The sequence below is a fragment of the Acinonyx jubatus genome, chromosome B2, assembly GCF_027475565.1.
Source record: "Acinonyx jubatus isolate Ajub_Pintada_27869175 chromosome B2, VMU_Ajub_asm_v1.0, whole genome shotgun sequence".
Taxonomy (NCBI): Eukaryota; Metazoa; Chordata; class Mammalia; order Carnivora; family Felidae; genus Acinonyx; species Acinonyx jubatus.
In genome coordinates this window covers 125,094,420-125,120,366 of record NC_069385.1, presented here as the reverse complement: position 1 = coordinate 125,120,366, position 25,947 = coordinate 125,094,420, and the positions used below count along the sequence as shown (strand labels likewise).

At 46.2% G+C, this 25,947-nt stretch overlaps 1 protein-coding gene across 1 annotated transcript in view; it reads left to right on the top strand.

The window, feature by feature from the left end:
- The window catches only part of PXDC1 (PX domain containing 1), a 28,077-nt gene extending 20,883 nt beyond the window's left edge, over positions 1 to 7,194 (top strand). The window contains exons 4-5 of the mRNA XM_015073556.3: positions 1,791 to 1,902; positions 5,980 to 7,194. Of these exons, the coding sequence (XP_014929042.2) occupies positions 1,791 to 1,902; positions 5,980 to 6,097 (230 nt within the window). The 3' untranslated portion in view covers positions 6,098 to 7,194. The remainder of the gene's footprint in view (positions 1 to 1,790; positions 1,903 to 5,979) is intronic.
- The last annotated feature ends 18,753 nt before the right edge of the window (positions 7,195 to 25,947 follow it).

Sequence of the window (25,947 nt, the reverse complement as noted above, 5' to 3'; positions counted from 1 at the left end):
TGAGGAATGTTCTTGTTGGCTGGGCTGGGCCAGTAGGAGAGGAAAGCTATTTAGAGCTGTGTGTGTTTCTATGTGTTAGACCTTGAATGGGGAGAGGATAATCCTTTGAATTTGAGAATGCCCCAGAAATTTGGAGTCTATTTTAAGCCTTTTTTTTTTTAAGTTTATTTTTATTTATTTTGAGAGAGAGAGAGAGAGAGAGCACAAGCAGGGATGGGGCAGAGGGAGAGGGAGACAGAATCCCAAGCAGGCTCCACACTGTCAGCACAGAGCCCACCATGGGCTTGAACTCACGAACCATGAGATCATGACCTGAGCTTTGCTGTCAAGAGTTGGACGCTTAACCAAGTGAGCCACCCAGGCACCCCTTAAGCATGTTTTTTAAGATGAGGTAAATAGAGGGCCTGATTTGAGAAGACAGACAAGGGCCATAAACATGGAGCTTAGCTAAGAGCCGAGGTTAGGGGCTAAGCCAGCCTCACAGAGAGATGGAGAACTACAACAACAAGGAGAACTGGTAATGGCTACCAGATATATTCTTGGAGTATGTTTAATCTACTGAAGTGATTAGTAGATTACTAATGTGTGGGCACCCCACACATTCCTGGGGCAAGGTAAATAAAAGCTACACCAGATATTACAAGTGAATCAAGCCACATTGGCTCCTCATACTTAAATGGACCAGATGACGTGATGGAATCTGGAAGTTCATGGGAGTTCAGAGCAGAAAGGATCCTTGGAGATCACCCAGCAGTATTCTGAAACTTTCCAGTTGAGGATACTGAGTCCCAAGACCATGGAACTCATTGTTGGGCTGAGGTGCGGTGTCCAGGCCCCAAGCCAGTGCTGTTTCAGCTACCACACATTCACGCATCCCTTTTCTTTCCTCTCCCAGTGCTGGGTAAGCACCAGCCTTCCATCCTTGGAAGCTGTCCCCATACAGCCAACATAGACATATGAAGATGTATTCTTTGTTGGCCTTTTTAAATTACCAAGATTTGTGCTTACAGATAAAAAAAAATCAGTTTTTTTATAGAATTATATAAAGTAAAAAACTGAATTTGCCCATTGGTTTAAAGTGCATACTGATCTCAGGGCACCTGGGTGGCTCAGTCAGTTAAGCGTCCAACTCTTGATTTTGGTTCAGGTCATGATCTCATGGTTAGTGAGTTTGGGCCCCACATTGGGCTCTGTGCTGACAGTGTGGAGCCTACTTGGGATTCTCTCTCTCCGCCCTCTCTCTGCCCTTACCCTGCGCGCACGCTCTCTCTCTCTCTCTCTCTCTCTCTCAAATAAATAAACTTAAAAATATATATGTAGATAAATAAAATGCATACTTATCTCATTTGACCCTCCCAGCAACCCAGGGTGGTAGACAGTGTTATCCCCATCTCAGGCACGGGGGAGACTGGATACCCTGTGCAGAGCCTCATGGCAGTGTGTGCCAGACCAATAGATGTGAGCTCAGTAGTCTTTCTACCCCAGCTGTAAACCAATGGGGAAGGCATTTGGGGAGGGTGCTGTGCAACCACAGCATCTTTCTCGGGGGAGTGATGTGGCTTTTGGCTTGCATGGGGTCCACAGGTGTGGTTTCTGTGGAGGTTGGCATCAGCTCCTGAATCTGTGTGGTAGAGCTCCAGAATGGGCCTCTGGGGTGCAGAACGTTCTCTCAGAGCATGGGGGAGAATCTGGGGCAGTAGATGGAGGGGGAAATAGGGAGATTGGTATAAGCTCAAAACTTCAAATTCTGGCCTCTCCTGAATATTTACTTTGTTGCTTTCATTTTTCAGAAATCATGAGGTCCAATGGATTTTGCTTAGCAAATACAGAAACAATTGTTATTGACCACAGTATACCAAACGGAAAAGACCAACACCTGGGTGTGGATCCCACAGAGCATTTGTAAGTACATTGATTTGAATATAGTTTTATAGAAGGGCTGCCTGAATGGTCAGCTGGTGCCAGGGACTGGATTTCTCTCCCCAGACAGAGCTCTAGAGGAAGTAGATGTGGCCAGAAACATTGAGCCATCCTATCTGTATTTGGATACTTATCCTAAGTGTTTGCCTCTTCTAGAGGATGGTGAGAGCTTGATTCATAAACTTTGTGGGACCAAGTGGCTGGTTGTGAGGGGGCATTGAGGAGAAGTTGCCAGGCTCATATCTGTGCTGGGCCCTGAGGGGCTATAGGGGCCATAAGCCTCTTCATTCAAAGGGTCTGGTCTCCTGGGATGGGAAGGAGTGTCACCTGCATGGTCTTACATCGCAGGGCTGGAGGTTCTCCTGACTCTGAGGTGGCCTCTGTGTGGCTCATAGGCTAAGGCCTGGGCCTGCTGATTAGTGCAGTCTGATTAGTGAAGGTGGGACCACCAAAGACACCACTGCCTTCCCTGTTCTTCTTTCCCCTAATAATGGGGAACTTTGACCATGATAAGTGCTCTAGGAAAGCCCAACCCTGGGGTCCCTAAGGGGCACCTTCATCGTTGGTTCACTTCCAGGTCATGTCCTTGGGAGTCCTTGGGAGTCAGCTTGAGGGGACATCACAACTTGGCTTCTGTTGACTGTCAAGGCCGATCCCAGGGCTCTTCCTGGTTGTGTGAGCTTCAGAAAGCTATTTAACCTCTTCTGGCTTTTTTTCTTCAAAGTGGGGCCCACTCTGCTCTCACAGGGTCACTGAAAGATCTCAGATGGTGACTGAGACATTTGGCTCAGGAGCCCCTGAAGGCAGCTCTGGGTGCTCAGGGTCTCCCTGTGGGTACATGGGCAGCTCATCCCGGGATCAAGGGGCCTTGGGGTCCTACATCCTGCCCCACCCAACTGAGCTGCAAATAAAAATGAACTAGGAAAACTCATGTGTTGAGACACACCCAGACCAGCTGAATGCAGAACAGAGCATTACCCCAGGATGTACAGGTGACTGGAGCCTCCTCTACTGGACTCTTCCTGTGTGGCAGAGCACAGCAGGAGCCCTGTCCAGCCCATGGAACTGGCTCTGGCCAGCAGCACCCACTTTCCCAGGTGTCTCTTAGGTGGATGGCACAGGGATCCCTCACAATGGTGATGTCAAGAAATACTTGTTTAAAAGGATATGCTGGTGAGGCTGCAAGGGGTGGCCCTTCTCTGAAGTGCCATTGTCTCTTCTGCATGCCTTGCCATGACACCACATGGCATCGCACCCACTATATGTGTATATAGGTAGCTCATTAGTTCTTGACCCAAGGGTCCTCCGTGCTGGCATGGGGCTGGCATCATGGGGGAACAAGATGGCTGTGTATTAAGTGGGTGACAGGAAGGAGAGGCCCTTTACCTTCACAGGAGGAGCTTCTGGAGAGAGCTTGTCTTGGTGGAGGAGAAACAGGTGGAGACCCTCCCTCATCACCCTGCAGGCCCCTGGCTCTGGCCCCACAGTATTCCCAGGGGGGACCATTTCCATCGTCAGGAGGCCTCAGGATGCCATCTCTGCACCTGGCCAGATTTGACAAGCAAGCTGAACCTGTGGATAGTTTTGCCAAGGAGAGGCACACAGAGAGAAAGCAAGGGTCGTCACGTGACCCTCACCCCCCCCCCCCCCCCCCCCGTGGCTTTGCATGGACAAGCATGACACAGCCCCAGTATGTGGCCCCCTGGCTCCAGGATGCCCAGCTGGCAGGAAGCCAGCAAGAAAAACCTCTGTGATCCCAGAAAAGCTTAACAAAGAAACGTCTGCCTCCAAATGGCTCAGAGGAGCATTTAGAGGAAATTCCTGACTCGGGCTTGCCAGGATTTTCTCTAGGTGCCTAATGTAGAGCAGCACAGCTGAGCTAACGGTCTGCTGCTGGAGTCACTCAAGAGCAGCCTGTTTTAACACTGCACAGGGCTGCAGCAGGGGAGGGGGGTGATGATGGGACAGGAGGTCGCAGAGATGACGTTTGAGTAACAGGGCTGTGCTTCCCTGCCACAGCCGTCCTCAGTGGTACCCGGGAGTTACCATTTGGCCCTGACACTGGGAATTTGGTGCTGTTGAGCCTGCCAGTAGGACCAGTGCTGTAAAGCCAAGCAGACAGGACAGAGACCCCACTGCACTCAGGGAATGGGGGATGGGGTATGCCTAGCACAGATGTGAGTCAGCGTGACAGTGGGGCCTCTGCCTGGTGACCATCCTAGCTGGCTGGAGTGGTGCCCAGGCTCCCAGGAAACTCACTCAGGGATGAGGCAGCCCCCACCCTGTCCTCACAGGATAGGAACAGAGGTATCTGCTCCTGGTCACTCACCTTCCCCAGCCTCCCAGCCTCCCCTCCCTGCCTGGGTTTTCAGGGTCACCTGATCTGAGGGCAGGCGGTGTAGGAAGGGTGAGAAGTTGTCCCCACAGGGCTGTATCTTGGTCCTGTCCCTCCCCTGGCTTGAGCCTTACCCTACACTCAAGTCCTCTTTTAATTCATTCCAATGCTGGTTTTCCAGAAGAGACTTCATATCCTGTAATAAAGTTGGAGAGTTGGTCTTCCCTCCACCAGACATGCTGCCTGGCTGGCTGCGCACACTTGTGTCCATGCTACATCTCTTTATCCACAGCCTGGAGCTACCACCTGGGTGGGCAGTGTGGGGAGGAGTAGCTGAGCCCCCAGCCCTTCCCCTGCGGGTGTGGGGAGGCCCCACGCATCCACACACACACCCCTCACTCTGGAATTAAAGGAAGACATGCTTCTGTGGCCTTTTCTGTCCAATTTCGAACCTCCTCCAACACTTTTAAATTTCAGCTTCCACTGAGAGGAAGCCTGCTTCCCTGGGAGCCCCACCTCTGCATCTGCGGGATTCTGCCCAGTATGCTCTGCAGGCACGGGCTGGGCTCCTTCTCTGCACCCCATGCAGCCCCCTGGCCCCCTGGCTGGTGCAGCCAAGCAGACTCCCCTTGCTGTCTCCTTTGCTCCGTTCGTACCCTTCCTGGTTAGGCCAAACCTTTCCAGGTACAGCGGAGCTCTTACAGCTGTACTGCTTAGTGCCGGGAATCAGCGTAGGGACACAGTGTGCACTGTGGCCCCCGCTTTCCTGGGAGAGCCGAGGGGAAGCCTGCATCAGCCCACCTCTGCCCTGCCCCGCTTTTTGGGACTGATCCTTAGCCTAGGAAAGTGGAAACAGCCCAAGCAACTTCTCTGTTTCCCTTCCTGGGGAGAGTGTCCTTCAGGTGCTTCTTTCTCTTTTAGGCATTTTTTTTTTTAATTTGGAGTCTTTTTTTTCTAGCTTAGGAGGCCTTGTCTGGGTTAGACAGGGATTGGAAATGGTTTCAATTCATGGGGGAATGTCAGGAAGGTGTTAGTCACCTTACATTTGGCGTACATACTCACCTGCCTCCCCTCCCCCCAGGTACACCCCCCAGTCAGATGAAGGCCCCCTCTAGGAGGAGCCCTCCCTCCATGAACCTCCCCTGCCCCCTGCCCTGCCCACACCTCTCTGGACCGCTGCTCTCAGTCCCCGTAGTCCCCTGTGCACGTGTCCCAGGGATGTGGTTAGGTTGTGAGCTTGTGACCACAGGGGCTTCTCTCACTCATCTTTGCTGTTGTCTGCGTTCCCACAGACCCACAGACCCACTCCCTGCCTGGCTAAGTGCTGTGTCCCCAGACACAGAATGGATCCCTAGATAGAGAAAAATAATCACTCTGTGAATGAATGAATGCCTCAGTAAATATTGGCTAATGAATACAGATAGCAGTCTCTAAGGCAGTAAAAAGCAGAGCTATCACAGTCTTTAGAGAAGGGTCCATTTCACCTAATTAATTTGTAATCATGGTTCTTCCCCATACTTCATGCATTGAAAGGACTGTGCCTGTTGGTCTGATGCACCTGTGTATCCTGAAGAGCATTGTGGACAGGCCCTCTCACAGTGTGTGGCATTGACCCTGAAGCGCCCTCTTGCCAATGACCTTCTGCCCTTTATTTCTCCTCTTCAGTGGTGGTGGGGACTCAGTGAGCCAGCCCCAGCCCTCACCTCTGGACTTTTCCATTTCAGGTTTGAGAATGGCAGTGAGTTTACCTCAGAGCTGGAGGATGGCGATGACCCAGCGGCTTATGTCACCAACCTATCCTATTACCACCTGGTCCCCTTTGAGACGGACATTTTGGACTGAGTCTCTATTGGGCCCCCACTGCTCCCCAACCCTTGACTGCTGGTTCGGCACTAGCTGCAGTGGGCAGAGCTGCTGCCCCAGGCCTGGGCAAGGTGGTGCCTCTGTGGGGATAGTGCCTGGGAGGCCCAGGTGTCCTGCCAGTGTAGCAGCAGGGTTTTCTGGAGTGAGGGCTGACTCGCAGGTCAGCCAGGTCACCAGAGTCCCGCACAGCCTGCTGCTTCTGAGGGCTCTTCTCTCTGCACCCGACACCACCAGCCTGTCTCTGCACCCCTGGGACTCGCTCCTCACCCTTGTGTGGGAGACCCACAAGTGCCTGCAGGACATGTGGGTGCCAGGGTAGACACCCAGGGCCCGGCCAGGTTCCTCCTTTCTCCGTGACTGCTTCCTGGAGAGGAGCCTTCCTCTGGGTGCTGGGGGCCCAAGGCCACCCGGCCACCCTCACTCCCCACCATTCCTTCATACAACAAGTGCACAAAACATTGCCTGTGAGATTGTGTTGGGTTGCCAAGTTCTGGACGACATACACGGGGAATGTTAGGTAATCCAGGATTTCCCTGGGAACCAGGATGTGTGGCTTTCATTTCTGTTTTTCATCTTCTATCTGGAAACTGTGGGTTTTGTGTCAGCCAAAGGGGCTCTTCACAGAAGAGTCATTGTGAATGGCGCATATTGGCTGTGGAGACGGGAAGCCGTTGCTGAGCAGGTGCCCGTGAGCGGATACTGAGAAGTGCTGATTCTCCTCAAGAGGAAGAGAGTTCCTGCCTGGCCTGCCAGCGCCTCTTCAGCCCTGCAGTGTGGGGTAACAGTGCCGTAACCCCTGGACCGCGGACTGTGGGAGGTTCACCTCTCCTGCTGTATACCAAGCTCTCAGTGATGTCATGCCATATTGACCTGCAAGGGGGGGATCAACAGGAAAGCGCTAAGTCTCCCCTTTGCCCCTGGGTGGGCGGGTCTGGGTTCTGTGTGCTCCTCTCCTCATGGTGTCTACTAACGACCAACATTTGCTAATGTAAATACTAGTAAATTATTGAGAATCCTAATTCTTTTACACAGTCTGTTTTTTAATCTATTTTAATTAAATAAAGTGTATTACTCTACTCATGGATTTAAGATGTTTGGTGTGTCAAGGTATGTCTCTTTTTATTCCATGCAGCCTCAGAGCTGGCCACGGGGCACTCTGGTCTCATTGTTCTGCAGGAAATGTGTTCAGTTCTCACCCTAGGAATAATCTGTCCAAACTGAAATGTGAGCAAACAGCTTGTGTTTTGTGTGTGTGTGTGTGGTTGTTTTTTTTTGTTTGTTTGTTTGTTTGTTTTTACTTCAGGTTGTCCACCTTCTCCATGTTCCTTTTGGCAGTCCCAGGAAACCTCCTCCGTGACCCAAGTGCATAGCGTATGGGATTTCCATGGCACCTACGTTTCCCTTCTGCCTTCCAGCTGCATTTGGTTTAATACACCCTGCTTTCAAATAGGCTGTTGGGTGGCTGATGGCGGTTGACCAGTTGCCTTTCTTATCTTGCAGGGTGAAGTGCATTCTTTCCAAGGATAGGGCTGCTTGCCTGGCAGTTAAGACTGGAAATCAATCACCACATTTAGTTAATCACCACCTAGATTTCGGTTGTTGATCCTCATTATCCCTGTTACCCAGAAGTGCTTCTCCTTTCTGTCCAGCCACTGTCAGGCAGCTGCCTGTGGTTCTCAGCTGACTTGGACTGTATTTCCCCATCAGGTCCCAAGGTTGGTTCCAGAAGCTCCCTATCTGCCTTCACTGAAGAAGCTTCACTATTTCCAGTCAACACACCGTAAGATTTCTCAACTAAGAGTCAGCTGTTGGCATATTTGTTTTTCTATGAAGCACATCAGAATATTCTCTGGTTTCCTTCCCCCCCCCCCCCCCCCGGCGAAAAAACACAATGTAGGCTCATTCTTCATGTTCCCACATTTGAAACAGTCAGAAGTACAGATAAATAGTTCTTTAAGTGGCATGGTAACTGGTTGCTGGCACTCAACCTCACTGTGGGAAGGGCAGTGTGGAGCAGTGGGGACTGGAGCAAATGCACAGCTTGTGCACTGTAGAAAGGGACCCATTCCCACCGCTCAGTTTAGCGGACTGTTCCAGCCAGTAGTGTGAGCCCAGTGTGGCCAGTTCTCCCGGTTTTTCAGTAGGAGCTGGAAATTGGGACTTTTCATATGAAATATTCCAGTTTTGAAGGGCTACAAAAAACAACAGTGATGAGAAACTTTTCCAAGTAAAAGAATAAGGAACTTTGAGCTTCTAAACCATCAGTTCAGAGAATCAACACCAGAGGAGTTCAAGTTCATGTGGGAAGTTTGCACTCTTGCCCTCACATGTTTCTCCAGAGAATGCTTTTAGAACAACCTGCCTCTCATCTCATTTCTTCTGTGACATGTCCCTTGTGCTGCCCTGGTAGCCAGGAGGCCCTTGGCAGGGGTGGCCTGGATACTGCCCTTTATTACTGAATCCTGAGGACTACTGTCAAGAAGTTCATTTACTCTGCTAGAGAGGCCCCTGCGAAGGGGTATGCAGTTAAAACAATTTCTTAGCAAATCAAATGAAAGTTGCCTAAGTTTCCTATTCAATAGGAACCTTCAGCAAAGGCTATAGGTGGGGGTGGGGGTGGTCATCTGCTCTTTGTGTCGTAAATAGATGCTGTATTTCACGGAGGAGGTTTGCTTGAAGGGAAGATGCACAATGAGGACATGATCTAGGTCTGCCCTCTGACGAGCCTGCAGAGTTGACATGCTGAGCAGGACGCGTCCTTGCTGTGGGACAGCAGACAAGCACAAGCTACCTGGTAATTGAGCAGACTGGGGGCTGATTAATAACCACACAGTTCTCACAGATAGAACATTCATTAATAGCAATATATGCAGGGGTGTTGGCAGCCAAACTGCCCTGAGCAATGTGTCCTAACCTTGGCTGCAGTCTCCTGCTGGGGATAGAATGCACTCTTGGTCTTCATTTAAGAGGGCATTCTGTCAAATTACAAGCATTTTTATTGCAGGTGAAGTTTCTGACCCATGTCGGGTGCACTAATGTGTCCGCTGCAGATCAGTATTCTACTCTAGGGTCCTACTGTTTTAAAATGTAGATTTTACAGCAGGGGGAGAGGGGAAGGGAAGGTGCATGGGTGGCTCAGTTGGTTAAGAGTCGAACTCCTGGTTTTGGCTCACGTCATGATCTCAAGTTTCATGGGTTTGAGCTCCGCATCAGGCTCAGTGCTGCTGGTGTAGGATACTCTTTCTGCCCCTCCCCTGCTCTCTCTCTCTCTCTCTCTCAAAAAAAAAAAAAAGAAAGAAAGAAAGAAAAAAAATTAAAATGTAGATTTTATGGTTATACAGGTATGGCAAGGCCACCAGATCAGATGATTGCCATGGAAAACATAGTTTGTTACTCACAGATCCCAAAAGGAGGGAGGCACAACACTATGTAGCACCACATGGAGAGACACTAGAGCTGGTCAGGAAACAGAGAAGGGAGGGCCTGGGGGCAAGAGCCTTTTCGTTATTTCTACAGACAGAAACAGAGGCAGGGTAAGCAGCTTTAGGATTGGCTAGGTTGAATAATTTCAGTGGGCTCTGGGGCACAGGGCTGTCCCTACTTGTAGGATACCTGGCCTTGAGGAGATTATGGCAGGTGGACAGTGACCCAAAGTATGAAAGCCCATAAAGGAGGTGGTGAGGGTGTGGACTCTACATTGGTTGGTTTTCATATACTCAAAGGCAAGTTGTTCACTATCTCTAGGACTTGGCTAATCCACGGAGGGGCAGCCCCTCCAATATGAGCAAGACCTCAAGATGTCTAAGCATCAAATACAGAAACTAGAAGATGCTGTTTTACACATATTAATCCCTATGAGTCCTTGGTCTACAGAGGGATCTGATTTTATCCCCTGATGAGGACACAGAGAAAATCAAACTTGCGGCATGACATTGTGCTTCATGCAAAAATCTTCCAACAGGTACAGTCTCCATATAGATATAGACATTACTTTTTCTTAAATCTTTTTTTAAACTTATTTATTCATTCTGAGAGATCGAGAGGGAGAGAGAGAGAGAATGAGCAGGGAAAGGGCAGAGAGAGAGGGAGACAGAGAATCCCAAGCAGGCTCCGTGTCATCAGCACAGAGCCCAATACAGAGCTTGATCTCATGACCGTGAGATCATGACCTGAGCTGAAATCAAAAGTCATATGCTCAACCAACTGAGCCACCCAGGCACCCCATAGATGTTACTTTTTCTTCATTTGAATAGGTAATATATTCCTGTGGTGCAAAACTCAAAATGATTTAAAGGGTTTTGCACAGAAAGTATCATTCCTATTCCTGCCTCTATCCTATCTTCCCTAATACCAATTAGTTTCTAGGCAGGCTTCTAATATTTCCTTATGAAAATACCAAACAAATATGAATATACCTATTTTTTTAGACAATAACTAAAGAAGTCTTCTGAAGTCTATATAACTTAGCATTCATGGTCAATAACAATGTGTCTTGAAGCACCTCAGAATTCAATAGTCTGCTCAAACTTGATAAATTTTGCTCCTAATCAGAGAGTGTGAACAGCTAACTGACTTGGCAGGTGTGCAGTGTATCAAATCTTAGACATGCTTAATTTTATTAGATTGTTGGGCACAGTGTTAGCATTTCTCTTATTTGCTCCTGTCTGTTTTGGGGGTGGGGGTGAGGATAGGAGTGGTAGGAATTGACAGATGATTGTGAATTTGCCATAAGCTAGGGGCTGCCCTTGGTTAAGACAGTAAATCCCAAGAGCAAATTTTTTCTGTGGGCATATTCACGTTAAACAATCTTGAGACAGATGTCTAAACACCAAAGTGCCTGGTCATTTATTTATTTACATCAGAGACAACTGATCCAGGAACCAGAATGCTTAGAAGTTATGGCTGGCCAGTGCCTTCACTTCTGGCAAGTGAGAAAAGTTGAATAATGATCTAAAGCTTGTTCATGAATATGGAAATTAGAAGAGAGATTAATTATATTAAATGCCACTAGAAATAGCAGTGATACCAAGACTCTAGAGTTTTATGGAAGGCATTTTGACACCACACAGAGTCAACAGATTCACAGTTTTTAAAAGTGACTATGTTTTTTTTCTCATCTCTCTGCAGGCAAGTAGACAAGCAATGAATTATTGGAAACCCAAGAGTTGAATGAAAAGACAATAGAGATGACCTCACCAATGTTACAAGCAGTAACATCTCCAAAGTCAGGATGGCCTTGCCTATCTGACTCAAATATTCAGATGAGGATTATGGGAGGGTAGACCCTCTTCTTGGCCCTGCAGCATCCTTGCTCAGCAGGGAAACACTTCTCCAGGAAGAGTTTGTTGGTGGGAGGTGGGGGCATATAAATTTTCATCCTTTATGTTCTTTTGGACGGAACAATTATGGCTTCCTACTGGACCAAAAACTCAGAGTTGGTTGGGTGGATCAAGATTTTTCCAATGGATGGTGCTTGGTAGGCACTGAACAGATTTGCTTCTGCAATGCACTTCTTCTGTGAGACACATTCTTTCTTCAGACACTTGAATATATTCAGACATGTCTTGCAGTCAAGTCTTGGGATCCATTCTTCCTATTAAATGAGAATTCACATATCTTAATTCTAATCAATTAAGTGTTAATTTTGGAATGTAACTCTCAATGGCAATCTTATTTGACTTTATGTTCTGAGTAGATATTGTTTGCACATGATACAAAATTCAAAATAATACAAAGTGGTGCTCTTTGAAAAGCAAGTTCCTGCTCATCCTTATGCCCTAGCTACCCTAGGGACAATGATTATGACCAGTTTCTTGGGTATACTCCAGAAGTATATATGAATGTATATACATTTTAATGTATGCACCTGGCTCTTTAACATATGCACATATTGGGGGTGATCTTATAGGCCACAGTAAGGTATTGGCTTTACTGTGTGATTGAACCCCAGGGAGAATTTGAAAGGAGGAGTAATAAGATATGATGTATATAAGGGTCATTCTGGCTGCTGGGTAGAGAATAGGACTGAGGGGGCAGAGTAGAAGTAGGGAGATTAGTCAGGAGGTGTTTCAGTAATCCAGGAGGAGATGATTGTAGACCATGGTGGTAACACTGGAAATAAGGAACCGTGGTTGGGTTGGTCACTGGGTATGAGAGGGTAACTACAAGATTTTGAGCGCAAGCACCAGATCATTTGGTTTCCCTCAACTGAAATACCAAAGGCAGAGCAGGTTTTGGAAAGGAAAAGCAGGAAATAATTTGGACATGTTAAATTTGAAATGACTATCACTATTACTTGGCTTTGAAGTTCAGGAAAGAGAGCAGATCTGAGGGTGGATATTTGGGAATTACCAAAATAAAAGACAAACTATTTAAAGCCATGGGACTGGATTTGATCACCATAAGAGTGGGTGTAGACAGAAAAGAGTTCCGAAGATTATTCCCTGGGGCCCTTCAACACTGAGAGAAAAGAAGAAAAGAGAAAACAAGAATCAGATGGGCCAGTGAGGTAAGAGAGAAACTGAGAGAATGTGGAGTCCAGAAGCTAAGCAGAGATGGTATTTCAGGAAAAGAAACAGATCAAGTGTGTTCAATGCTCCTGATAACTAAGTATGGTGACAATGGAGAAAAGAATATTGGATTTTAGCATAGTGGAAGTCATTGTTAACCTTAACAAGTGCAGTTTTGGTGGAATAATGAGGGAAAAAACCTGATTGGAATAAAAATATAACCAATGAAAATTTTCCTTCCTGTCTCCCCCATATACCATTTCCCCCAACCCTCTACCCCCAGCTGGGTAACCACTTTCATTGTTCCTCATCTGTCGACCAAGAGTTTTTATATGAATATAAGCGTACATTTACCCATTTTTTTTGTACTCTCCACTTTTTTTACACAAAAGGTAGCATACTATGCACACTTCTCTACATCTTGCTTTTTTACTTAAAAAGATACCTTGAGCGTCTTTATCTATCAATTCTGAAAGAGCTTCTTCATCCTTGGCTGGCACAACATTTCATTGTGGAAGTACTCTATCTAACCAGTTGTCCGCTGACAGATGTGTGCATTATTTCCAATATTCTTCAGTTATTACAAACAATATTGCAGAGAAGAACCTTTTTACAATACACATCTAGGTATATCTGTAGAGTAATCCCTCCAAAGCAAGAGATCTGGGTTACAGGGTACATTAATTTATAATTTGGTAGACATTGTCAAATCGTCTTCCTCAGGAGCTAGACCAGTTTGTACACCCACCAACAATTCATGTGAATATAACTAGGCCTCTATTGATGGAAAGTGAGATTGCTTCAAAAATTTTGCCATTGCCACAGTAAGAAGCAAAAGTATACCTGAGCATATAAAATTTCTCATGAATAAGAATGAATGTATTTGTTGAATAAAGCCTTATTGGCGGTAGAAGTATTTTTACATGTGAAAGATGTGTAGGAGTTTTTTGTTTGTTTCATTTTTCAATGAAGGAAATTAGCCTTTGTATCGCTTAGCTTTTGCTGCATAACACAAGCTCCACACTTAGTGATTGAACTGCTATTTATTTAGCTTCCAGCTCTGTGGATCAGCACCATGTCCTGGGATTCACTGGGTAGTTCTGCTGGTTGGGACCCCTCTGGGCCAATCTTGGCTGGGCTCTCTGCAGGAGAGCTGGTGTAGGAGAGCTCCTGGGATGGCTCATCATTCCTGCTCCATGTGTTCTCTCCTCCTCCAGCTGGTCAAGTCAAGCTTTTTCACATGGGAACTCAGGATTCCATAGGCAGAAAGAAGGGAAGCCCCAATGTGCAAGTGTTTTTCAAGGCTGTTTCCATAACATTTGTTTCAGGTCCATGGACTCAGGTCCATGTGGAAAGACACTACCAACAATATGGGTACAAGGAGGTTTGAACAAGTTGGAGCCATTACTGCAATGAATCCACTATATCCCTTAAAGGCCCAATATTAATTCTCTGTTTTAAGTATTTGGGGTCAGTCTTGTCCCTATTATCAATAAAGCCAGGTACTGTGCTAGGGTGGAAGACACATGAGTTATGATCTCCAAGCCCTGGACTCTAAAGCAGTTTCAGGTCTAGAATATGAGCTTTTTTGCTCTGGAGTTTATTTCTTCTGAAAAGACACAGATTTAGTGGGAGTGAGACCCAGGGAGGAAGGCTGCTACCCAATGTGGGATGCACCTCATTTTTGTGGTTTTGAAAATAAAGTTTTATTTTATGAACAGTTTGTTTTCCTTCACTCAAAAGGAGCTTAATGACCAGGTATCCCTCAGGCATCCCATGCAACCCAGAAAGATTTTGCTGATTTCAGCTGATAATGTGTTTAAATGGAAACAACATTCATGCTAGGGCTTTCAGAAATGGACTGGAATGGCTGGATGATTAGATTAAAAGTTCCCCAGTGACTTGAAATTTTGACTCATTGAGAATAGTCTGATTGACACTTCTCCACCCAATTTATTTCTTTTCATATTGTGAGTGGTGTTGACTTGATTAAGTCAGCCCAGGAGCCTCCTGTTTGGGAGAGAGAAGCCTGCAATAAAATCCATGAAATTAGTCCTCTGAGAATTTAGGCAAACAGCTGACAATGACCTCCCAACCCCTGAGGCATGAGGGTTGGTATGACATGACTGTTGTCATCCACATCCAGGCCTGGGAAACCATGGAAGGCCCTTGACAGGGAGTGGGAAGAGGAGGAAGAGAAGGAACATTTGTTGAGCATCTATTATGTCTCAGGTACTGCTCAACACATTAAGTGTCCAGAGGTGTCTAAGATGCTAAGTCTTGAGTAGACAGCAGCTAGCCTGTGAAAACATGAAACAAAACATAGTAGGAAGGAGGAAAGGGAGAAGAAGGAGGAGATAAGTAAGAAGAAAAAGAAGAACAAGAAAGAAAAAGAATTCCAGAAAAGCAAGGATAGTGAGAAGGTGTGTACTAACTGCCTGGTAGGGCATTTGAAGGTGCTCTTTAACCATTGTAGATGGGCCCCGACTCCTTCAACCTCTGCTTGGTTTCAAGATACTAGTCAACTCACAGAACAGTTTGAGCTTTCAATCTACCTCTGAGTGTGGGGCTGGGTGCACAGTGTCCACAGCCTGTGTGGTCTTTATGCTTGAGTCTGGTCTGCACTCTGAGCTAGGATTTGCGAGTTAGAGTCACAAGCCCAGGAACTTCTTTCTTTAGAAGTAGACTCCACTGGTATGAGATCGGCATGCAGACAAGAGCCGAGCACTTTGAAAATCTCGGGAATTCCTTCAGGGCGCCTGGGATCTGAGTGAGACCGGTGACCCAGTGTGTCTTGCTCGCCTCATCATCCCAGCCTTAGAAAGGTGCCTTGCACACAGGGAGGCGCTAAGTGGTGGCATGTCGTGAGAGCATGTCATTATGGCCGGAATGGGTTAATACTTTTTCCCCAAACACCCACAGTGCCCTGGGGAGTTATTTATTCTCTCTGGGAATCTGGTTCAACTTGATCTTCAGTATTCCTGGTGGGGGTGGGAGCATGGGCCCTGGCTTGTACGTGTCCCTCACCAGAAGGAATTTCTCCTCTCGCTCACCACAAAGAAAATAAGAAGAAAGAATGAGGAAGCATAAACCATACTTTCTCTGTGTCTGGCTTATCTGCTACAGGAAAATCCTTGTGACTGGCACCTGAGGATGACAAAGACCCTGGGTGTGCTCTTCTGGGCTGTGGATGATGGGTTACTTAGCTGCTTGGATCACTAGAAGCAACATACAAGTTTGGATTCCAAAGGTCCCAGCTCTTACAGCAGGTAGCAGCTGGGTACTCCAAACTACTCCCCACCAGCAGGTGGGCGTGGTCTGGGTGCTCAGGAGCTGCTGCCTTTGATCCAGCCCCTGGCGCATCTGCTCTCTGGAAAGGCAGGACTTTAGTCTGGGTTTGCTGAAGTATCCAGGTGCCTGAGGGGTGGGGCCTTTCCTGAATCCAATTTGTCCTGTGTGGAGCTCTGACAGCCTGCCCATCTCCTGCCAAGGCACCCTGCTTCTGCAGTTCAGCTGTGGCCACAACCCTGTGGCCCACGGTCCCATCATCCGCCAACAGCAGAGCATTGCACCACCATGAGTGGGGCTTCTGACTTCCAGTAGATTTATCACCTGGCATGTTTTGTTTAAAACCTTCCCCCCAAAGCCCCCAAATACACTGCCTAGAACCCACACAATCCATTCTGTGTTGCTGGCTCTGTCACAGTGAGATAAAAATGAGTTTTGGTGATGAATTAAATGGAGAACTCCTAAGAAGTTTTATTTTCTCCAATATTTTCTAAAAATCTAAGAGCTTGATTAGATTTCACAGTTTATTATCCTCTTGAAAATTAATTTTGGGGCACCAGGGTGGCTCAGTCGGATTTTGGCTCAGGTCATGATCTCACAGTTCATGGGCTTGACAGTGGGAAGCCTGCTTGGGATTCTCTCTCTCTCACTCTCTCTCTGTCCCTCCCTCACTCGCACATGTGCTCTCTCTCTCTCTCTTTCAAAATAAATAAACTTAAAAAAATTAATTTTGAAAATCAATACCAAGCAGGGCCAAGATTAGGTTGGTGTCGGTGGGTTTGGGGTGGCCTGATTGTTGGTGGTAGGTATCACCTCTTCTTCCTATGACCTGGCTTTTTCCACCAAACCTTTTCTGTAAACCATAATTTATTACTTTCCCTCTCTGATTATCCTAAGTAGACTGGGTTCAAGTGCCAGTCTCTTGTTAGGTCATCGTAGTTCATAATTGTTACCCTTTAGTGGGGCAATAGTAACTATAATTCTTCTTTTATAGTTATGTATTAAGGACAAGGTTCAAAGTTGCTGTGATAACTTACAAAGCCAGCAATATAACATCATAGTTGTAGTACAGTCCTTGGAGCCAGATAGACCTGGTTCAAATCTCACCACACCACTGAATGGCCATAAATTCAGCTGGCTGCATGATCTCTCTGAGTCTGAGTTTACTCAGCTGGAAACATGGACAATGGTAATTTCTTCATAGATTTGTTAAAGAATTTTAATGAAATAAGGAATGTGAAACTCTAGGGTCTAGGAAATAATATGTGGGCAATAGATGATAGATTCTGCTCTATGCATCTATTTTGGAAGCAATGTATATTGGAATTTGGTCTAGAGCAACTTCTGTTTGCTTTCTTAAAGATGAAGCACACTGTTCATATTTATATATACAAATTTCTATTTCTAAGTGAGTACCAGAAGGATTCAGTGACTTGCAGTTTGTATATCTACAGCTGTGGCAGGGGGAAACTGAGGAAGTGGGCACAGGGACCTGTTGGCTTTGAGGTTGGTACAAATGCTGCCTTCTCGTGGGCATCTCATGCGCCATGCTGGTGACTGTGAACTGGACAGATCATCCAACGGACTCATGTCTGATGTTTTCATGGATAGTTCAGCTGAAAACATTCAGCATGCATCTGAGGAATATGCTCAAGGAACAAAAGGAAAATAGGGTGAAGACAAAGGGTGAAGGACTCTGTGTTTTGCTTTGACCATCTTTTGTTATCACTATGCAAACTCAGAGAGGAAAGGTGTTGGGCGCCATGTAGATCTGCAATCTCTCTCCCCATGTCAATCATCTATCTGTCGTCTGGCCCTGAGTCCCCCACACATGTCCTCACATACAGCCTCTCACAGCTCCCAGACTGCTTATTTCTCCTGGAGCACCAAAGCTTGACTAAAGTATAGGGAGTCATCCCTCCTCTGGGTATTAAAAGTTTTACCAGGGGATCAAAATCTCAAACCAAAGGGCGGATAGAGGGTGGGACTTCAGGGCTTGGTCTCCGTGCACAGGGGATGAATAGGGGATTCAGTATCACAATAACACCCAGAGGCGGACACTGAAATAGTGTTGGGCATGGACCCTGAATTGTCTTAGCACACTGTGATGAAGTGCCAGGTGTTGCCTCAGGACTGTGAGGAGCCATATGCCGATGATTGGACTTGACCCTGGGGCAAGCGCGTTAGGCAAGCCCTTGCTCTACTACTGCCACCTCCAGCTGGCAGCTTCTACAAGCGTTCAGGAGGACACTACGATTTTAGTTCATATTAAGCCACTTACATATTATAGCTGTGATCATGAGCACTAAAGTCCTTCCTCCCCTCCCCCTCTTCTGCTGCCATTTGGTGTGGTCAAAAGCACCTGAGCTTTGGAATCCGAACCATGCATGTTTAAATCTTCATTCCTACCTGGGCTGAGTCATCCTGTAAGTATGTGAAGGGCATTACAGCTGGACCAGACCCCAGGGCTGCAAGCATAAAAGGACAGAAGAAGACCCTCACCTTGAGGTAGTTTGCATTCTAGCAGGAGGAACAGGGACACAGGGACACATCAGGCAGTGTTTAATCACAACAGGGAAGCAGAGTTGAGCAGGAGCTTATGTAAATCGAGGAAGCTGGTGTGGCCCCAGGGTCTGAGTGGGCTTTCTGAGGGAGTGACAGGTAAACTGAAATGAGGAGGGAAGATTAGTGAGGGGGTGGTGGTAGGAAAGAACAGCTCCAGAGAGGGAATGGTAAGAGCACAGCCCCTGAGTAGGAAGGATCTTGACCCTGAGTGTTTGGGCACACTTTTGTTTACCAGCTTTTCCCCAAAATTGTTCAAGAGGACAAGTGAAAGGCTACGGTGAATATGAAGTGTCTTGCACAGTGTTGGCCTGCTACCCTGTAGGACTGGCTGCCTTTCCCCCAGTACTCTCTTTTTTCTAAGAACTGTGAATGCCTATCTTCTCCTTATTTTTAAAAAATGTTTATTTAGTCATTTTGAGAGAGATAGAGAATTAGGGAGGGGCAGGGAGAAAGAGAAGGAGAGAATCCCAAGGAGGCTCCACCCTGTCAGTGCAGAGCCCAACACAGAACTTGATCTAATGAACTGTGAGATCAGCACCTGACCCAAGATCAACAGTTGGATGCTTAACCGACTGAGCCACCGGCAGGTGGGGGGGGGGGGGAGGGGTGCCATCTTCTTATTATTAAAACGCTAGTAAAATTTTCTCCCCTCACAAAGAGTGAATGTTCTGGAATTTAGAAAATTTTGCCACCACAGGGATTGAGGAAGCCTGAAGTCTCACACAGCACAAGGAAACACCAGCTCCAGAAGGACTGGGCTGTAAAATGATAAGGGGGTGAGATTGTGTAACTTTGCCTCGGGGCTGGGCAGCAGGTGGTTGATGCCTCATCTGGCTCCCTGTGGGACTGGCCACCTGCATGAGTATTTCCTACTCTGTCACTGTACCTTTGTCAAAGAATTCTTGGTTCCTTCCATTACACTGCATGAGAAAGCCTAATGACTGTAGGATTTCTCAGCTATAGGTCTCAACTGAGCCTTAATTATTCACATGTGCTGGATTAATTATTAAAGACGACGAATTGGCGTGTGCAGTGCGGGTTTACTAGTAAACAAGAGGCTATGTGAACAGCGTTTGGCAGGGGAGACAAGGCCTCTTGATGATTTCATTCGTGTATGGAAAGAAGGGTTTGTTCAGTGATGACTTATGCTGACTTCAGGATGCAGCTGTCTGCTGGTGTGAAAAGCGACTTTGCCTATACTTTCTGGACAGGGAGGAGAAATGTGCTTAGACCCTGTCTCTGGGCCATGGCTCCTGGGGCCAGATTATATTTGATCTTCAACTGGTGATAGCTCTGCCAAGATTTCTTATGTGTTTGCATTCTTGATCGTTTGTTGTAAAATGTGTTCATGAAACAGATCTTTGGCACAAATTCTCCTCCCAGCCTGGAGTGCATGAAATTGGAAACCAACAGAGCCAAGGACATGGAGCTCAATCCTAAGACAGATATGGACTCTTACTGCTGATGAGGTGGCTGAGATTTTCCGAGATACCCCATCCAGATGGCCGGAGCAGCCTCTCAGGGTCCCTGCGCCCCTTCCCTGCCCGACTTCACCTCACCCAGCAGAGCCCTGGTTCTGCCCCAGAACCCCTTTCCCTGCACCCACTGCAGTGGAGAATGCTCATTTTCCTACAGCCCGGGCGTTCCAAACTTTGCACCTTATCCCAGGCTGACCAAAAGCTCCCTCCCGATGTGAAGGAGGCTGGTGCCTCTCTACCCCCAGTCATGCCTGACCTCCAGGGGGCAGCACTGTTCAAAGTCCCTCTCCTCAGTCACAGGGATGGTGACTTTGCAGCCTTAGCTCCTTGATCTCTTTCCTCCCAGTAACATCTCATCCTGCTCCCCCTAAGCCACCCACTGTCATGGCCACACTCTAGACTTTAATGATATAATTACCAGCTCCAAAATAATAAAACCAAACATGTCAGTCTCTGGCCACAACTTCCTGTTCTTTCTAGCTCGCTGGCTCACTGATTCTCATTTTTAAAAAAATTTGTGGTAAAACATACACAACGTAAAATTTACCATTTAAACCATTTCAGGTGCACAGTGCTATGGCGCTAAGTACAGTCACATTGTAGTGCATCCAATCACCACATCCATCTCCAGAACTTTTTCATCTTCTGAAACTCTGTCCCCATTGAATACTATCTCCCCACTCCCACCTCCTCCTCCTAGCCCCTGGCACACACCATTTTATTTCCTGTCTCTGTGAGTTTGACTATTCTATAGGTGCAATCATACAGTATTTGTCCTTATTTGACTGGCTTAGTTCACTCAGCACAATGTCGTTAAGATTCCTCTGTGTCGTAGCACTTGTCAGACTGCCTTTCCTTTTTAGGACTCAATCATATTCTACTACGTGTTGGGACCACATTTTGTTTATCTATTCACATGTTGATGGATATGATCATCCATCATATGTTGATGGGTTGTTTCTACCTTTTTGGCTACTGTGAATAATGCTGCTATGAACATGACTATACAAATACCTTTTTGAGTCCCTGCTTTCAGTTATTTTGGGCATATACCCAAAGATGGCACTGCTGGGTCATATAGTTCGGCTTTTTGAAGAGCTACCAAAATGTTTCCCATAACTGCTGTACCATTTTACATTCCTACCACTAATGCACGAGAATTTCGGTTTCTCCACATCCTCACAAGCACTTGTTATTTTTGTTTATTTCTTTACTTACTTATTTACTTACTTACATGTTTGTTTGTTTACAATAGCCACCCTCATGGGTGTGAAGCAGTCTCTCATTACGGTTTTGATTTGCATTTCCCTACTGGCCAATGGCGCTGAACATCTATGTCTTTATGTGTTTACGGGCCATTTGTTTGTACACATTCTTTGGAGAAATATCTATTCAAGTCCTTTGCCAATTTTTCAAGCAGGTTTTTTTGTTGTTGGGTTGTAGGGTTTTTAAACATACATATTCTGGATATGAATCCCTCATCAGGTATATGATCTGCAAATATTTTTGCCCCTTTTGTGGGTTGCCTCTTCATTCTGTTGACTGTGTTCCTTGATGCACAAAGTTTTAAAATTTTGATCAAGTCCAAGTTATCTGTTTACTTTAGTTGCCTGTGCTTTTAGTGTCATATCCAAGAAATGATTGCCAGATCCAATGTCCTGAAGCTTTTGCTCTATGAGTTTTAGAGTTTAGCTCTTATTTTTAGATCACTGAAATATTTTGAGTTGATTTTTATATATAGTATAAGGTAAGGGCTCAACCTCATTCTTTTGCATGTGAATATCTAGTTGTCTCAGACCTATTTGTTGGAAAAATTGTCCTTTCCCCATTGGATGGTCTTGGTACACTTGCCAAAAGTCATTTGGCCATATATGTCAGGTTTATTCCTGGACTCTCCTTTCCATTAATCTATGTGTCTGTCTCTATGCCAGCACCATATTATTTTGGTGATTGTAGCTGTGCAAATTTTGAAATTAGGAAGTATGAAACTTCTACCTTTTTTCTTTTTTCTTTTGTTCTTCAATATTATCGTTACTATTCAGGGTCCCTTAAGATTCCATATAAATTTTAAGATGAATTTTTCTATTTGTGAATTTTTTTTTTTTTTACTTTGGAGCTCTTCCAGTCTATCAACGCTTTCATTCGGTCCCTCTTCCATGGCCCATCATTATCACTGGTTTCTTGCAAACATTCTCAACTCCCTGGCTTCTCCCTCTCCTCTTCACATAAGCTTGGGTGCCTAACCATCTGCCTTCTCCCTGCCTGAACTGATGCACCACTACTACTCTGATTGCCACCACTGCTGCTGTGAATATTACAATAATAACAGCCTAACACACACTGAGTGCTCACTGTGAGCCCCACACAGTTCTAAGCACTTTATGTGAATTAACTCATTCAGTCCTCTTACTTCAGTAAGATGTTTCTGGAGACAGCAGAGCAGACTCACATCACTATAAATTCATAATCATTCTCCCAAATGAATACCTAGCACTGCCCTGTAGTCTTACTATTTTTTTCCACTAAGCTGAACTTTCCACTCTCCAAAATGATTATTTCTTACCTTCATGTTTTCCAAAACCTCACCTCTCCACATTCTTTCTCAGCTGATGACCTTGCTTCACACTCCAATGGAAAAAAAAAGCCATCAGATGGGAGCTCCTGCTGCCAAATCCACAGACCTATTTGTATCTACTCTCCTCTTCTTTATTCTTTGAGGGCCAGAGTCTCTCAACATGGAATTCCTGATCCCATCCATTCTCAATCTTTCAAGAATCTTACTCCCTTGCTGTTTCCTCTTATATCCTCTTCAACCTCTCTATCTACGGGATGCAGATATGGTGTAGTGTTTACTACCACAAAAAAAAAAATCCTCCTTTCATATTCTTCTGGTTAACATGTCTAAAGCAACTTATCTCTCTATTCTTCCTTCCTTCTTTTCTTCCTTCCTTTCTTTTCTTTCTTTCCTTCCTTCCTTCCTTTTTTCTTTCTTTCTTTCTTTCTTTCTTTCTTTCTTTCTTTCTTTCTTTCTTTCTTTCTCCTTTCTCTCTTTCTTTCTTCTTTCTCCAAACCTACTTTCCCCCAAGCAATCTCCATCTTGGTGAACGGCACTTTCATCTACCCATCCAGAAACTTGGGAACCATTCTTGACACAGCCCCAACATTTTCCTACCCCACACTCATGCCATCAAGAAATCCTATAGATTCTACTTCCAAATTAGATCTCACATCCATTCACCTCTCTTCTTTTCCACTGCCACCTGCCACTGGCTAGTCCCATTCACCACCATCTCTTTTCCAGACAACTATAGCAATCTGCTCACTGCTTCTCATAAAGGGCAAACATCGACAACACCTCCTCAAATCATGGCAGAAGTCTGTCATGATTCCAGAGAGGGAAGTGAAGTTCTAGGATCCATCCTGGTCTCAGAAACTGTAATAGAGCAGGGGCACCTGGGTGGCTCAGTTGGTTAAGCATCTGACTCTTGATTTCGGTTCAGGTCATGATTTCATGGTTCATGAGATCAAGCCCAGTGTCAGGCTCTGTGCTGTCAGCACAGCAGATTTTTTTTCTCTGGGAACCTATGGATTGTTGTATCTGAATAAAATCAAGTTTTCAACCCAGGGTTCTATATATACTTCCAAACTCACATTCTCTTGATCTGAGAGGCTAGGTCTCCTGGGGCTTTAGCCCTCCAGGTGGCATAGAGAAATCCTTAAGGAGCAGTTACTTATAGATTCTGTTTCCATAACCATGTGCATGAAAGGAGAAATGGGAGAATCTGAAGGGCTAATTCAGCTTATGGGCTGCAGTCACCCTGCATGCTGGGTTGTGAGTGCACTATTTCTCCAGAGGTGGTAACTCCTGAAACAGCTGGGGGAGAATGTGACTAAGAAAATGGCTCCCACCTCACCTCTGACCTTGCCATTTCTTTTAACATGCACACACACATACACATACACACACACACACACACACACTCAGCAGATGTGTTATTGAAGTCTCTTTTTGTCTTTGTTTTAATTCAGGAGCCTGGACAGAGTTCTGACTATGGCCAGAGGAACCGGCCAGGTGGTTGGGAGTAGGCTTTCCTTGTTACTACTTGGTCCCTGCCATTTTGGCCACTAGCAGACAGTTGAGCTCAACCAGCTTAATCCAGTAATCCATGGCACTTAATCCATCCACTGCAGACCTCAGAATTCACTGGCTGTCCTCGTGTTGGGATGGAGAGGGAGAGGGATGAATTTCCCAGCAGTCGCTGGAAGACAGGACAACAGTGCTGTAGCTCCATCCTTTCCTGGAAGAGCTGGTGTCTGGGCGAGGCAAGCAGCTCCCAGAAGTGCCAGCAGACCATGTACCAGATCCAGGGACAGCTTATAGCAAACACGTGGGTGAGAGCAGTCTACACTCAGCTCCTTAGAGTCCCTTTTGCACTGTCCCATTCTTCTCCTAGGGATCCTTCAGGTGTCATTGATCCTTCAGGTCTTGGCTTATTGAAAATAAGAAGAACTCACGTTTATTAAGAGTGTGCCCTGTGCCATGGGCTTTACAAGCATTTTCTCATTTAATCATCAAAATAAAGCTATCTCATCATCATCACCACCACCATCATTATCATTACCATCATCACCATTTTTTCCTTCCTTTTAATTTTTAGATGAAGAAAATGAGCTCAGTAGTGAATTGGTTCACTCCAGGTCACACAGGGAATGAGATTTGGCTCTGAGCCTAGCTCCGATCCTAGAGACATGCTATTGGCTCCTTCACTCTGCTGTCCCTGCCCCCACACTTTGGCTTGTCTGGGCTGGAGATGCCTCCATGCTCTGGAGAACCAATGCTCTGCTCCAAGGCGGGCAGCCGAGTGCCTGACTGGGGCTAACATTCAGCACTCTATGGCCTGGTGAGCAGAGGCAGGCAGCCTCCCAAAGGTAAGGTGCCTCTTCACTCCACAAGTCCTGCCAGTCAAGCCCTGGGCCCACTTAGAGGGACACATCTTTTTAATTCACACGAAGGCACCATATAGGCTAAGGAGCTCTTGCATTAGCACCCCATAATTACCATCTTGTAGCAATTACCACAATTATCAGAAGTTTTAGATTTTCATCAACTGCCTTCACGCAGGTTTTATTATCATCAAGAAAAGTACCGCAAGGATGAGACAAGTGTGCAGAGGTCCTAGTAGCTCAGCTCTCTTCTTACTAGCTATGGAAACCTGGTCACATCATTCAGCCTCTTCTGGCCTCAGTTTCCTTATTTCTGAAATGGGAACACTAATGTCTACCTCATAAATTTGTTATGTTGTTTAAATGAAGCATTCCTGGGGAGGGTTTAGTATAGAGGCTGGTACAAATTACCTACTCAGTATACGTTAGCAAAGTATAGGACTATACATACATATATTATTATTTTAAATTTTTTTTAATGTTTATTTATTTTTGAAGGAGAGAGAGCTAGAGCATGAGTGGGGGAAAGGCTGAGAGAGAGGGAGACACAGAATCTGAAGCAGGCTCCAGGCTGTGAGCTGTCAGCACAGAGCCCAACCCGGGGATGGAACCCATGAGCCGCGAGATCATGACATGAGCTGAAGTTGGACACTCAGTTGACTGAACTATCCAGACCCCCCTAACCATTGTCATTATTACTGTGTGGAGAGCATGGCCATTGAATCCGAGTTGCTTAGACTCTGAACAAAACAGACACATCAGCAAAGGAACAACATCCCATCAGTCCCAAAGGTGTGAAGCAGACAAGGAGGGCTGTGGTAGCTGACATGAGGGTGGGAGCTTTGGGACTCAAGCGGGGCAGGGAGAAGCATATGGAAGGTGACTCTGAGTCAGATCTGGAGGGACGGGGGAGGAGGAATTCCAGATGCAAGAGCCGAATGAGTGAGCACCAAAGACTAAGTATTCCCCTCACCTCTTCAACACATCCATGGGTCTCAGCTTAAGTGCCATGACTCAAGCATTCCTGGACCCTCTCAGTAGGCCT